The 16,058-nt window shown below is 40.2% G+C and overlaps 1 protein-coding gene across 2 annotated transcripts in view; it reads right to left on the bottom strand.

Annotated features, from left to right (window-relative positions):
• Window positions 1-9,180: 9,180 nt before the first annotated feature.
• ube2j1 (ubiquitin-conjugating enzyme E2, J1) overlaps window positions 9,181-16,058 on the bottom strand; it is a 53,977-nt gene continuing 47,099 nt past the window's right edge. For both annotated transcript variants that reach the window (XM_047388460.1, XM_047388459.1), the window contains exons 7-8: window positions 14,881-15,000; window positions 9,181-11,040 (exon numbers count right to left, since the gene is read on the bottom strand). In XM_047388460.1, the coding sequence (XP_047244416.1) occupies window positions 10,750-11,040; window positions 14,881-15,000 (411 nt within the window). In that variant the 3' untranslated portion in view covers window positions 9,181-10,749. The remainder of the gene's footprint in view (window positions 11,041-14,880; window positions 15,001-16,058) is intronic.

The raw sequence follows: 16,058 nt of genomic DNA, 5'->3' as shown, positions 1-16,058 counted from the left end.
ACAGGCTTTTAAGTTAGCTGTAATTAAACCTTTACTTAAGAAACCTTCGCTTGATCGAGATGACTTGAAAAATTACAGACCTATATCCAATCTTCCATTCTTATCTAAAATTCTTGAGAAAATTGTTCCTAATCAAATGTGTGAGCATTTACACAGCAATGACCTGTTTGAAGAGTGTCAGTCAGGTTTCAGAGCTCATCATAGCACTGAAACAGCTCTGCTGCAGCTCTGCATTTGATACAGTTGACCATAATATTCTCTTAAAAAGGCTGGAATATGCTGTATGGATCAGGGGAACAGCGCTAGGCTGGTTTAAATCTTATCTATCTGACAGATTCCAGTTTGTTCATGTAAATGATAAATCATCTTTAAACTCCAGGGTTAATTGTGGAGTACCACAGGGTTCAGTACGTGGGCCAATTCTCTTTACTATATATGCTTCCAATAGGTCAAATTATCAGGCAGCATGGGATAAATTTTCACTGTTACGCTGATGATACTCAGCTTTACTTATCCATAAATCCTAATGAGCCCAACCAGTTAGATAGACTACAAGCATGTCTTGAAGACATAAAAACTTGAATACTTTACATTTTCTGCTTCTAAATTCAGACAAGACAGAAGTTGTCGTCTTTGAAAATGAAACTGCTTAGTTAACAGACACAGCAAACCTTCTTGCCACAGCTCGCATTGATGTGCCATCCTGGATGAGCTGCACCACCTGAGCCACTTGTGTGGGTTGTAGAGTCCGTCTCATGCTACCACGAGTGTGAAAACACCACCAACATTCAAAAGTGACCAAAACATCAGCCAGAAAGCATATGTACTGAGAAGTAGTCTGTGGTCCCCACCTGCAGAACCACTTTATTGAGTGTGTCTTGCTAATCGGCAAAAATTTCCCCCTGTTTGCACAACATGTGAAATTGATTGTCAATCAGTGTTGCTTCCTAAGTGGACAGTTTGATTTCACAAAAGTGTGATTTACTTGGAGTTATATTGTGTTGTTTAAGTCTTCCCTTTATTTTTTTCAGCAGTATATATATATATATATACACACCACCAGAACATGACTAGTGTATGCAGTCAAGTATAATATCAAAGATGTGATTAATGTTTGAGGGGTATAACTAATTGTCCTATTTTGTGAGCACCATCTTCTAATTCTGCATATTCCTGATTATATCTAAGTGATGTGGTCCGGCCAGCCCTTTAAACTTGGACGATGACGTGGACAGCGAAAAGAGGCATCACAAACATCTGCAGACCACCTGTGTGATGCTTCGCTCACCATCCAGAAAAACAAACCACAGGTCTCAGTTGCAGCATCCCATCCAAGTCTCTGACCTTGCGAGAGATTTAGACACACCGCCAGAGACTTTCTGTTCAGAAAGACATCTGCCTCTTTGTTCTGTTGAAGAGGCGTTCCAGGAACCGGTCACTCAGGTTGATCCTGCTGTCGCCATTCTAAATACTTGTACATAGTTTTATTTTATGCCTTTTGTCTTGTAATCTTGATCTGTTTGAATGTTCTTTTTTTCCACATTCTGTTTAAAATGCTATTTGTAATTTTCAAAATAAACTGTTTTTAGACATTTAAGTGAAGTTGACCTATTGTTAGGTCAAATGGAAATAAAATACATTGGTGACAAAAACAATTTAGAAATTTATTAGAACAGCTTAAACCTTTAAGAAACTCAGTCAGTCATCATTTTCTACCGCTTATTCCATAGTGGGTCACGGGGTAGCTGGTGCCTATCTCCAGCAGTCTATGGGCGAGAGGCAGGGTACACCCTGGACAGGTCGCCAGTCCATCGCAGGGCAACACACAAACAACCATGCACACACTCATTCATACACCTAAGGGCAATTTAGAGCTACCAATTAACCTAACAGGCATGTCTTTGGACTGTGGGAGGAAGCCAGAGTACCTGGTGAGAACCCACGCATGCACGGGGAGAACATGCAAACTCCATGCAGAAAGACCCCTGGTTGGGAATTGAACCCAGGACCTTCTTGCTGCAAGGCAACAGTGCTACCAACTGCGCCACCGTGCAGCCCCCTTTAAGAAACTATCTGAACAAAACATTTATTTCTTATATAGCACCTTATTTTGCTACCATTCTTTCTAAGATGGAAATGGTCTGTCCATTCTCTGTGCCCTCATGTCCTCCCTGATCAAATCCATTCAATTCAATTCAGTTTATTTATATAGCGCCAATTCACAACACATGTTGTCTCAAGGCACTTCACAACAGTCAGGTACATACATTCCAATTAATACTAACAATTGAACAGTGCAGTTGGAGTTAGCTTTTTATTCAAATTGGATAAAAAGTTTTTCTATCTAAGGAAACCCAGCTGATTGCATCCAGTCAGTGACTTGCAGCATTCCCTCCTCCCGGATGAGCATGTAGAGACAGTGGACAGTCACTGGCGTTGACTTTGCAGCAATCCCTCATACTGAGCATGCATGTAGTGACAGTGGAGAGGAAAAACTCCCTTTTAACAGGAAGAAACCTTCAGCAGAACCAGGCTCAGTGTGAGCGGCCATCTGCCACAACCAACTGGGGGTTTGAGAGAACAGAGCAGAGACACAAAAAGAACACAGAAGCACTGATCCAGGAGTACTTTCTATGGGAAGGAAAAGTAAAGGTTAATGGATGTAACTCCTTTAGTCGTTTCACCTAGAAAGAAAGAACAGATAAACTCTGAGCCAGTTTTCAAGGTTAGAGTCTGAAAGAGAAGAGAGCACATAGAGTTTGTTACAGTTAAGCTCAGTCAATCGCCATGTCTGGGAGAGAGAAAGGGTTAAACACTAAAAGACAGGGCTATGTGGATCATTGGTAGAGGGTGAGCATTAAGTTGTTGCCAGCAGAAGCTCGGACGATTCCCCTCTCCAGAAAGATGTCATAGGTAGACACAGAGCCAGGCCAGGTGTAGCTTCTAGGAAGAGAATAGAGAGAACAAGGTTAAAAGCTGAAATAACAGCAAATAATGCAAAATTGGAGAGTAGTGTGAGAATGTAGCGAAGAGGGTGAAAGTGGTCGTTATGTCCTCTAGCAGCCTAAGCCTATAGCAGCATAACTACACAGATAGTTTCAGTTCAGATTTCAGGTCATTGTTATACTAAAAACCACAAGGATTGGGATACCTCTCTTAGTTAGACTGATTATAACCATTGGAAAAGTGAAGGGGTCACACAGGTAGCAGAAATGGAGGTTGTGTTTGCACCTCAACCATTAGGCTAAACCTGACTCCCACTTGCTCCAACCAACAGGGAGGGAGGAAGGCTCCCTATAAGCTTTATCAAAGAGGAAAGTTTTAAGCCTAGCCTTAAAAGTAGACAGGGTGTCTGCCTCACAGACTAAAGCTGGGAGCTGGTTCCACAGGAGAGGAGCCTGATAACTAAAGGATCTGCTTCCCATTCTACTTCTAGAGACTCTAGGAACCACCAGTAAACCTGCAGTCTGAGAACAAAGTACTCTGTTAGGAATATGGAACGATCAGATCTCTGATATATGATGGAACTAGATCATTAAGAGCTTTATATGTGAGGAGGAGAATTTTAAATTCTATTCTGGATTTAACAGGGAGCCAATGAAGAGAAGTTAAAATAGGATATATATTTTTAATTTTCATCAGAACTCTTGGTGCAGCATTTTGACTCAGCTGAAGGCTTTTAACTGCATTTTGTGGACATCTTGATAGTAACGAATTACAATAGTCCAGCCTTGAAGTAACAAATGCATGGACAAGTTTCTCAGCGTCACTCCTGGATAGGATATTTCTGATTTTGGCCATGTTTCGGAGGTGAAAGAAGGAAATCCTAGAAACCTGTTTAATATAGGATTTAAATGACATGTCCTGGTCAAAAATAACACCAAGGTTTTTTACTTTATTACCGGAGGTCAATTTAATGCCATCCAGGTTAAGTGATTGACTAAGCAATTTCTTTTTTTAAAACTCCGTTCCAAAGACGACAACTTCTGTCTTGTCTGAATTTAGAAGCAAAAAATTTAAAGTCATCCAAGTTTTTATATCTTCAAGACATGCTTGTAGTCTATCTAACTGGTTGGGCTCATCAGGATTTATGGATAAGTAAAGCTGAGTATCATCAGCGTAACAGTGAAAATTTATCCCATGCTGCTTGATAATTTGACCTATTGGAAGCATATATATAGTAAAGAGAATTGGCCCACGTACTGAACCCTGTGGTACTCCACAATTAACCCTGGAGTTTAAAGATGATTTATCATTTACATGAACAAACTGGAATCTGTCAGACAGATAAGATTTAAACCAGCCTAGCGCTGTTCCCCTGATCCATACAGCATATTCCAGCCTTTTTAAGAGAATATTATGGTCGACTGTATCAAATGCAGAGCTGCAGCAGAACTGTTTCAGTGCTATGATGAGCTCTGAAACCTGACTGAAACTCTTCAAACAGGTCATTGCTGTGTAAATGTTAGCATATTTCATCCGACCAATAAAAAAAAAGTGTTTTTAATACAAAAAACGTCAACCTTCAAATAATCATGTACAGTTATGCACTCAATACTTGGTCGGGAATCCTTTTGCAGAAATGACTGCTTCAATGCGGCGTGGCATGGAGGCAATCAGCCTGTGGCACTACTGAGGTCTTATGGAGGCCCAGGATGCTTCGATAGCGGCCTTTAGCTCATCCAGAGTGTTGGGTCTTGAGTCTCTCAACGTTCTCTTCACAATATCCCGCAGATTCTCTATGGGGTTCAGGTCAGGAGAGTTGGCGGGCCAATTGAGCACAGTGATACCATGGTCAGTAAACTATTTACCAGTGGTTTTGGCACTGTGAGCAGGTGCCAGGTCGTGCTGAAAAATGAAATCTTCATCTCCATAAAGCTTTTCAGCAGATGGAAGCATGAAGTGCTCCAAAATCTCCTGATAGCTAGCTGCATTGACCCTGCCCTTGATAAAACACAGTGGACCAACACCAGCAGCTGACACGGCACCCCAGACCATCACTGACTGTGGGTACTTGACACTGGACTTCTGGCATTTCCTTCTCCCCAGTCTTCCTCCAGATTCTGGCACCTTGATTTCCGAATGACATGTAGAATTTGCTTTCATCTGAAAAAAGTACTTTGGACCACTGAGCAACAGTCCAGTGCTGCTTCTCTGTAGCCCCGGTCAGGCGCTTCTGCCGCTGTTTCTGGTTCAAAAGTGGCTTGACCCGGGGAATGCGGCACCCTTAGCCCATTTCCTGCACACACCTGTGCACGGTGGCTCTGGATGTTTCTACTCCAGACTCAGTCCACTGCTTCCGCAGGTCCCCCAAGGTCTGGAATCGGCCCTTCTCCACAATCTTCCTCAGGTTCCGGTCACCTCTTCTCGTTGTGCAGCGTTTTCTGACACACGCTTTCCTTCCCACAGACTTCCCACTGAGGTGCCTTGATACAGCACTTTGGGAACAGCCTATTCGTTCAGAAATTTCTTTCTGTGTCTTACCCTCTTGCTTGAGGGTGTCAATAGTGGCCTTCTGGACAGCAGTCAGGTCGGCAGTCTTACTCATGATTGGGGTTTTGAATGATGAACCAGGCTGGGAGTTTTAAAGGCCTCAGGAATCTTTTGCAGGTGTTTAGAGTTAACTCGTTGATTCAGATGATTAGGTTCATAGCTCGTTTAGAGATCCTTTTAATGATATGCTAATTTTGTGAGATAGGAATTTTGGGTTTTTATGAGCTGTATGCCAAAATCATTCGTATTAAGACAATAAAAGACCTGAAATATTTCAGTTAGTGTGCCATGAATCTAAAATATATGAATGTTAAATTTTCATCATGACATTATGGAAAATAATGAACTTTATCACAATATGCTAATATTTTGAGAAGGACCTGTATGTCAAAGATTTTCTTTTTAATAGAATCAATTTTATTTAAGAAGAATCCCATAAAGTCATGGCTGCTAAGAGCTAAGGGAATGGATGGCTCAATAGAGCTATGACTCTGTGTAAGTTTAGCAACTGTACTAAAGAGAAACCTAGGATTATTCTTGTTCTCTTCTATTAATGATGAGAAATAAGCTGTTCTGGCTTGGCAAAGTGTCTTTTTATACAACAGTAGGCTATTTTTCCAGATAAAGTAGAAATCCTCTAGATGTGTAGAGTGCCATTTTATCTCCAATTTTCTAACATTGCGCTTTAAAGTACGCAGCTCTGAATTAAACCAAGGAGCTAGCCTCCTATTAATGATTACCTTCTTTTTAAAGGGGGCTGCATTGTCTAATGCATCACGCAATGATGAAGAAACACTATGAACAAAAGAATCAATTTGTGAAGGGGCAGAAACAGAATTATTGCCCTCCATTGTGCTTTTCAGTGATAATGAGGAAATTAAAAGTGGAACAGATTATTTAAAGGTTATTACAGCATCGCCTGATAATGATCTACTATAATGAAATTTTCTCTCAGGTGTGGAGTACTCGGTTAAATTAAACTCAAAGGTTATTAAGAAATGGTCAGACAGGACAGGGTTATGAGACAATATTGTTATGTCTTTACACTCAATGCCATATGTCAGCACAAGGTCCAGAGAATGAAGACAAAGGTGAGTAGGTTTGTTAATGTTTTGAGCAAAGCCAATTGAGTCTAAGATAGCATTAAACGCTATATTTAGGCTATAACTTTCAGCGTCAACATGAATGTTAAAATCCCCCACTATAATAACTTTATCTGTATTTAACACTAAATCAGATAAAATGTCTGAAAACTGATCCAAAAATTGAGTAAGGGCCTGGTGGATGGTACAAAACAACAAACAGAAGAGGTTTTAGTGCTTTGCAATTTGGATGAGGAAAAGTAAGGATTAAATATTCAAAAGAGTTGTAGCTATTGATTGGTCTGGGACTAATCAATCATCAAATCCATCATCTCTGGCCCTCTTTCTTTTCTGACCCCTTCCTGCTGGCTCACTGTCTTCCTTCTCCGTCTGGTTGCCCACTGCTCAGCTTGGCCCTGGAGTGTCCTCAGGCATGGAGGCAATTAGGACAGGAGGTGTTGTGGAAGGCCTCTGTCCCTACACCTCATCCATAAGGACAAACCAGGGCCAAGTAGCAGCAGTGGGCTTTTCACTGACTCCCTCTCCTGACCCTGGATACTTGCAATCCTAAAGTTAGAAGGAAGAAAAAAAGAGTTGACTAAACAGAGAAACCAAAGACTTTTAGAAATATTTTTTAATTGTGTATGACATGAGAACTTCTGAACATACTTTATATTTCTTTTTCATATTGTCCCACGTTTGTTTTTGGGCCTGCAAGGGGGTGCCCTTCCCCTGTTGGCCCATCTTCTCCAGAATTGTCCTAAACAAGCAAAAGGAAAGAGGGAAAACCAAAAGAAGTATGTTAATCACTGGATGGATATTTATGAAAGTTAGAAAGATAGGAGTTTTTGAAACTGGACAGAAACTGACTGCAAAGAATGTTGTTATTGTACCTCCAAGCCACGGTGGCTGAGTTTTTAGCTCCAGTAAAAAGGTGGTCATTCTCACCCCTGAGTTTGATAAACTGGCCCGTCTGCTCCTTTGTCCCTAAACAATAAAAACAAAAAACCATCTTGCTTAATATCAGTGTAAAACAAGTCTTTTTTAATTTTACATTTGTCTTAATTTGCAGCACATATTAAAATATTTCTACTCAAATGCCTAAAACAAGCTCTTTCAAACTTTTCACTTCTTTACTGAGATTTGCTTGCATTTGAAAGTGTATTTCTCTTCAGTTGTACCTGGAATCACGAATTATAATGCTAGCTGAATTATAAATACACTTTTAAAAACACATATAGCACATTTCTTCATCAAAAATGAATAGTTAAAAGCTTATTCATTCTTAATCACACTTTCCAGCGATACGGTAGTATTACATGAAATTGTCCATTTATTCAGGTTAACTTTAATATCACCTGCAATATCAAATCGCCTTACATGAACAAATTACACAATACATTAAAATAATACTAACACAAAGTGTTAGAAATCACTTGTGTTTAACGTTCACTGTGATGACTGGCAGCAGGAGCTCAGTGCCGATAGTCCGGTCAGATCTCTACCGGGTCTAGCTCGCCCCACCGCCGGTAGGACTGGCGAGGCAAACCGGCAGTTACTACGGTGGGAACGGAAAACTCAGAACACGTCGGAGCATGTTTGAAATTAAGCGATGTCTTGATAAATCTAGCAGATTTTTCACGTCTACAGTTATATTCCCGCGCTAGAAACATTGTAAACGTTCATTTGTGTCACAGAAAGTGTAATTTTTCACAATTTACTCACAGCTTTTGCCACTGTGGTCCGCCATGGGTGCCCCTGTTTGACCAAACCGCTTCGACCCGCAATGAATCATGGGAAAAGATGGACCGTGAAGGATACTCACAAGTCATCCTTCAAATTGGGCAAAAGGACACATTTGTCGGCAACATTTGACAGACCTTCCGCCCGGCGCTGTGACGTAATCGGCCCGCAAGTAGGGACTTGGAAGGATCCAGCCCCTGAATTGGGACACACCCTCGGCCCGCACACGGATCCTCCTTCTTCCTGTTTATTGACCAATAGTAGAGGAGCTGGAGAGAAGAAGGCAGCCCTCCTCATTTGCATAATGAAGCAGAAATGCATACAGTAAAGGAAAAAGAGAGACGAGGAAATGTAAAAAGAACAAAGGCATGTGTAAGGAAAAGAAAAATATTTACATTTCTTGATGAAAACGCATGTGTAAGGAAAAGGAAAATATATACATTTCTTGAAGAAAATGCATGTCTAAGGAAAGGAAAAACAAAATATATATATTTCTGCTTTTATTTTTAATTTTGTCAGGATCGGTCCTCCATACAGGGGAGGTGTCTGAGGAGAGGGACGTCTGGGTGTCTCAGCTGAGTCTGCTGCCGGTCCCGGATAAAGTGGAAGACGACAAGTACGAATACATAACATGATCATATACTGAAAGGGTGAAGCAACATTATGTCTGCGTGTATCGGGAAACTGTAACCATTTCAACTTGTGACAGAGCTGTATCCAATCAGACAGAGGTGTAAAGACCAGGTTCAAAATTCACACTCCAGTTCTGGTTCTTACACACAAACAGAACTTCACAAAATTACTTATAGGTTTTTCTCTCCATTTTCTTTCCCAGATTTGTTTCTAAATAAGAACAGGCTTCTTTTTATTATCAGGTTTATTTCACTGGTTAACAACATTTTTCGCAAACACACTCATCAAATCATTGGTGAACATTCACTTACAAGATGAAAATCTTCTTGATGGTGATTCTTTGGCAAATAAATTATCATCTTGAGGTTCTTACAAGCACTAGCAGTCACGTACAAGTACTAATAGTCCTGCTTTAAGTTCTGAATATATTACAATGATCACAGTGCAGCGATTTGCATGTATGAATGAACACGACTGACTTAAAAAATTTCTTTAGAGTAAATGGAGAGTTTCAATTCAGTCTAAATGCACAAAATTAAAAATCTGCTGCTTTTGATTTCAAAGCAATCACACACACACACACACATATACATCAAGGTAAAAAGAAATGGTTATTTTGTCTGCGGTAGATGACAGATTACTTAATACTCCTGCTATCTGCTCTCTTCCATCTTTAAAAAAGAAAAAAACATAAGCGTGCGAAAGTTTACAAATTCAAAACTAAGACTTTCCCCTGATTCTTGGCCCCACATCATGTAATCAGATTCCTGTTTCACAGAAATTTAGAACACAGTAAATCCTTATGGTTCATGCACTTCATGTAGATCATTTTATGATTAAATTAGTCTAAGAGAAACATATCACATTTGCCCATGTTGCTAACTTACCAATTACAGTTTTGATTAATAGAATAGGTACAGCCATTGGATATTCAACAATTACATGGGGTAAGGGTTACATGTGTGTGGCATGAGCTGTATACATGAAAAAAGCTTCCTGTTCTTAAAAATGCAAAATGAATTAAAGACATCCTCTGCAGGAATGAGAGTGCCTCCTTGGAGGGGGAGGCTTCTCAGGTGGGAGACCACAAAGGGTTTTTCCAGCAAACTGGTTCCAGTACTAAACAACTGAAGATTTCTGTTATTACTTCTAAAGGGGCTAAAACCAACAAGTAGAATGGTGCTTTATGCTGGACCCTGGAAAATAACCATTTTCATCAGAGGTTTGTGACAGGTTCATGAAGGCCACCAGCCAACTCAAATGATGGATTCATTGTAGTATTTGAGCTGCTTGTATGTGCACTGCTTTGAGCTTCATTCACAATCACTCTTTGCCACTCTGCTGCCACCTTTGTTAACATCTCCAGCTGGCAGTTTAAATGCAGCTGATTTTTACAGCTGGGTGTGCATTGTAGAGCATCTCCCAAATATCAAGTCTGTTTAAAACAGAACTAAGACATCTGTAAGAGACAATAAGAAAAACTGTCTCCTGGTACTGTCTTCCTCTGCTGAAACACAATATACCAGAGGGAAGATAGTATTGGAAGACACTTTCTATGTGACGTCATGATGAGGCTCTGTGTTGGCTCTCTGGCTGTAAATAACCAGTAGTTTTAGCTACATTTTTAATTTAGATATAGAACCAGTTTAGAAACAGGTCTAGCACCAGCCTGGCTTAGTCCTGGAACCATTTCAGTGGAAAAGCCCTAAACATCAGTGTCAGCTACTGCTTCAGTTCTGTTTCCACACAGTTCTGGTCAAAGTAGAGTCTGTTGAGACTATAGCAGCAAAGGGAAACATCACAAATCATAGTTAAACTTGTATTCATTAGCCAAGTAGATTCTGCGGAAGATGAGCGCAGCCAAAGCGAGGGTGAGAACAACGATGAGGACTGCAGAGCCTGCATGGCTCTCATTATGGTGAGGTGCTGGGGCAAACATAGCTCTGCTAGCTACTGGCTCTCTGCCAGCTCTTGGGACCTGTCGGCTGTGCTGCTGAGCTCGACGTTGTCTAGGACTGAGCGGACGAATGGGGCTGCTGTCATCGGGGCTCTGAGGGTCCTCTGCACCTGGTGCTGAAGATGCTTCTGCCTGTGGAGAAGGACATTGTTGAGAAAATCCTTCAGACAAAATTAGAAGAAATATGTTATTCAATCAGATACTTTTATCTTTTCTAGTCTTCCTAACATGCCTTCAGAATGTGCTAAAGGTCAGTCATGCCAGTGATGCGAGCACCTTGTCGAGCATTTATACAACGACTAGGTTGTCGGACTTACTGTCTTTTATCACAGTTGGAAGTTGGAATATTAGTTTCTCTTTTTGTATGGACCACTTGCTCTTTGCCACTAAAAGTAAACACTAGTGATAAAAAGCCTGTAAAAAACATAAATATGAAATATTTATCCAATAAAACACATTTATCAAACAGATATGCTGATTAGTTTAAAGTCCTACAGAGCTTCATTCTAACCCTCACCTATGGTACTGAACTCACTGTCCCTAAACGATGAACGATATTCTAGGTTCTTCAAAGTAGCCACCTTTTGCTTTGATTACTGCTCTGCACACTCTTGGCATTCTGTTGATGAGCTTCAAGAGGTAGTCACCTGAAATGGTTTTCACTTCACAGGTGTGCCCTGTCAGGTTTAATAAGTGGGATTTCAAGCCTTATAAATTGGGTTGGGACCATCAGTTGTGTTGTGCAGGAGGTGGATACAGTACACAGCTGATAGTCCTACTGAATATACTGTTAGAATTTGTATGGCAAGAAAAAAGCAGCTAAGTAAAGAAAAACGAGTGGCCATCATTACTTTAAGAAATGAAGGTCAGTCAGTCCGAACAATTAGGAAAACTTTGAAAGTGTCCCAAAGTGCAGTCGCAAAAACCATCAAGTGCTACGAAGAAACTGGCTCACACGAGGACCGCCCCAGGAAAGGAAGACCAAGATTCACCTCTGCTGCAGACGATAAGTTCATCCAAGTCACCAGCCTCAGAAATCGCAGGTTAACAGCAGCTCAGATTAGAGAACAGGTCAATGCCACACAGAGTTCTAGCGGCAGACACATCTCTAGAACAACTGTTAAGAGGAGACTGTGTGAATCAGGCCTTCATGGTAAAATAGCTGCTAGGAAACCACTGCTGAGTACAGGCAACAAGCAGAAGAGACTTGTTTGGGCTAAAGAACACAAGGAATGGACAATAGACCAGTGGAAATCTGTGCTTTCGTCTGATGAGTCCAAGTTTGAGATCTTTGGTTCCAACCACCGTGTCTTTGTGCGACGCAGAAGAGGTGAACAGATGGACTCTACATGCCTGGTTCCCACCGTGAAGCATTGAGGAGGAGGTGTGATGGTGTGGGGGTGCTTTGCTGGTGACACTGTTGGGGATTTATTCAAAATTGAAGGCATACTGAACCAGCATGGGTACCACAGCATCTTGCAGCGGCATGCTATTCCATCCGGTCTGCGTTTAGTTGGACCATCATTTATTTTTCAACAGGACAATGACCCCAAACACACCTCCAGGTTGTGTAAGGGCTATTAGACCAAGAAGGAGAGTGATGGGGTGCTGCGGCAAATGACCTGGCCTCCGCAGTCACCGGACCTAAACCAATCGAGATGTTTTGGGGTGAGCTGGACCACAGAGTGAAGGCAAAAGGGCCAACAAGTGCTAAGCATCTCTGGGAACTCCTTCAAGACTGTTAGAAAACCATTTCAGGTGACTACCTCTTGAAGCTCATCAACAGAATGCCAAGAGTGTGCGGAGCAGTAATCAAAGCAAAAGGTGGCTACTTTGAAGAACCTAGAATATAAGACATATTTTCAGTTGTTTCACACTGTTTTGTTCAGTATATAATTCCACATGTGTTAATTCATAGTTTTGATGCCTTCAGTGTGAAGCTACAATATTCATAGTCATGAAAATAAAGAAAACTCTTTGAATGAGAAGGTGTGTCCAAACCTTTGGTCTGAACTGTATTTTAGCCATTATATAAATGTTCTGATTTAATGTCTCCATATTATGGTCTGAGTACATTTAGACCCAGGCTAAGAATTCCATTACAATAATTATCTATATAGAATCTTGAACTACAGACCAATTTATAAAGTATATGTAGCCTACATGAGATTAATATCTGGATGATTTTACACTGTGCACTGAGGACCCATGATATAATACAGAGAATTTCCAGTTTAGGGTGGTAAAAAATGTTGGTCTTCCTATCTCAGTGTTCAACAGGCTAGAATCAGCCTCACCTTTAGAACCTGTATGCACCTGCCAGTATTAGAGACATAATGGTATGGTAAGGATATGGTGAGAATTGAAAAACAAGGTCTTCCAGTTTTTCCCATACCATCTAATCCCTTCCATGTTTGTTATTTCTGTGATATTTTTCATGCATGGAGGGAGATTAAGCAGGGATGCTGATAAAATACAGATGTATGGAAAATGACCAATCTTTTGTGCTCTGGAGTCATCCCATAATATTCTATTTAATCTACCGATATGAACTTATGATTACAATGAGTTGTAATTTGCATTTTATTTGTGTATTCTGTTTTGTAGAACCACAAACACTTGTACTTGTATACCTGAATCTGCTTATTAAAGAAACCATAAAGCATCATCTGGTCTGATTATCGACTTGGAGGTCCTACAGGCATTTAACCAGTGCATGCACTGCGATCACCACCATAGTAAACTGGTCATTAATCTTAGAAATCACCTTTACAGTTAATGCACTCAGTTATGTTTAGAACCTAGTTTATCAAACACTGTATGATCATCCATTTCTGTTTAGTTTGTAGTTTTCAAGGTGCTGGAAAGTGTTCTGGAGATGGAAGGATTATCGGGGTATCTTCTGAGAAGGAGAAATAAATATCTGGGCCCGTCAGAGAGACTCTTCTGGAATTTTTTGATGTAAAGGGTTTCTACATGTAGACTGTGCAACTTTAAATGCTCGTTTCTAGTCAGTCTGAAATATAAATTTGAGACAAATGGTCTATGATGTTTTTTCGTTGTAGGTCCTGTTATATAGTAATAGTATAACATCCCAGCATTTTTCAAAGTCACTGGATTTCTATTTGTTAAAAATTTTCAATCCTGTGAAAAACTTCTGGGGTTGCCAATGAGTGCTATATCCAAGCATATTCCGAGAAAGTTGAGTGGTAGGAAAATGTGTGGTAGGAAAAGGTATACCAGCTACAGGTATAATGGGAGCTTTGACAGGATTGCAACAAGAAACAACACTCTTCAATTATTTTTACCTCTACCTTCCTCCCTCCCTGTTGGATGTAGTAAGGGGGAGTCAGGTTTAGCCTAAACTGGCTCAGTTATGGTTAAGGTGCAAAAACACCCTCAAGTTCTGCTACCTGTGCAACCCCTTCTCTTTTCCAATGATTATAATCAGTCTGACAGAGAGAGGTACCCCCAATCCTTGTGGTTTTTAGTATAACAATGGCCACCAGTGGGCTCTACATGGACAAACTTTATCAGTGTATTATTTTACTTAGTACCCCTACACATAGCCCATTCTAAAATGGCCAAACTCTAAAAGTCAGTAGTTTAATCTAACCTCCCCAACAACCCTACACCATTCTCAACCCTTTGTGAAGTGCCTTGGGATGACATGTGTTGTGAATTGGTGCTATATAAATAAAACTGAATTGAATTGAATTAAATTGATTGTCAATCAACATTTGTTCTATAATATGATAAAAAAACATAATGAAAACAAAAATTTCAGACTAAAAAATGTTGTTTAAGGTATTTTCTGTGCTGTCAAATGTTAAAACGGGTCAAATATGACCTGAACCCGATTTATGTGTTTAAAAAGAAAACTGCTCTACAGTGATCTTTCACAAATAAAGACTGAAAAAAGTATAGCTGTGTGCCTCTCAGTGTGATCCTATATGGCAGTGTGCCACCTACCTGTTCAGCCTGTGGCCTTTCATCAGTTTGTTGCTCAGCAAAAGTGGCATCATCGCCCTGGGTGACTGTTAAAGCTTTATCTCTGCTTGTACCAGCCTGTGTTACTATACTGGACTCTGCCTGTACAAATACAAAGCAACTGCAGTCATCTACACAGTGTGTTTAGATATTTATCATGACTGAAAACACAATTACAATTGCTTGGTCACATGACCTTGCTATGTAAGTTACCAATCCTTATTCATCTGTCTTGTGTGTTCAACAACTGATGGTTGAATAAACAAATCACAGTTTTATTATTAGGACAACATTCACAACAATACTGATAAGTAGCAATCCTTAAGTGCTAATATTATGATGCAAGTATGTAAGTGATGTATCTGTATGTACTTGAGAATTAAGGCCCACTAATCACACTAATCTTGAGGCTCAGTAGAAAGAGTAGTTGTCTTGCAATCAGAAGGTTGTGGGTTCGATTTCAGCTTCCTCCTGCCATATGTCAATGTGCCCCTGGGCAAGGCACTTAACCTCAAGTTGCCTACCGATCTGCGTTATCGGTGTATGAATGTGTGAGCGTTAGTGAGTGCGATTGGGTGAATGTGGCTCTAGTGTAAAGCGCTTTGAGTGGTCTGGATGACTGGAAAAGCGCTATATAAGTTCAGCCCATTTACCATTTAATCTCAATGTTTAAGGAAATGTATCAACTTGGTAGAAAACTTAGAGTTCCCTGTAGCCAGAACCTGCCATTGAGCACATATAGCATGTTAATCCCTTCCATATAGCATGTAGTAATCCCTTCCAGTTTCAAATTTCTAGACAGGTTATGTGTTAAGAAAGAACAAACTAATAAAACACTAACAGAAATTTTTTTTTGTAGGAATATCTCTTCTGTTTTACTATTTTATTTATTAGACATTATTGAACATTTCCTCTTGTTTGGCTAGTACGGAGACTGCAGGCTGAAGTTGTAATGTTTTTTGTTTTTTTTAAACAAAAAAGCTAACAAAAACGCTTAGCTTGTACAGTCTGTGCACCTGTTCAATGTGACGTAAAACTTGTAACTAGCAGTTCTCATAAAATTAATCAATTTCTAGAAGAAGCTGGTCTGACTCTCCACACAGCATTGATAAATAAATTCCTGATCATTTGAACAGTTTATTGAAAGCTCAAATACAAAT

The sequence above is a fragment of the Girardinichthys multiradiatus genome, chromosome 15, assembly GCF_021462225.1.
Source record: "Girardinichthys multiradiatus isolate DD_20200921_A chromosome 15, DD_fGirMul_XY1, whole genome shotgun sequence".
NCBI classification, from domain to species: domain Eukaryota; kingdom Metazoa; phylum Chordata; class Actinopteri; order Cyprinodontiformes; family Goodeidae; genus Girardinichthys; species Girardinichthys multiradiatus.
Note: the sequence above shows the minus strand (reverse complement) of the source record. Positions and strands in the feature narration are given on the sequence as shown.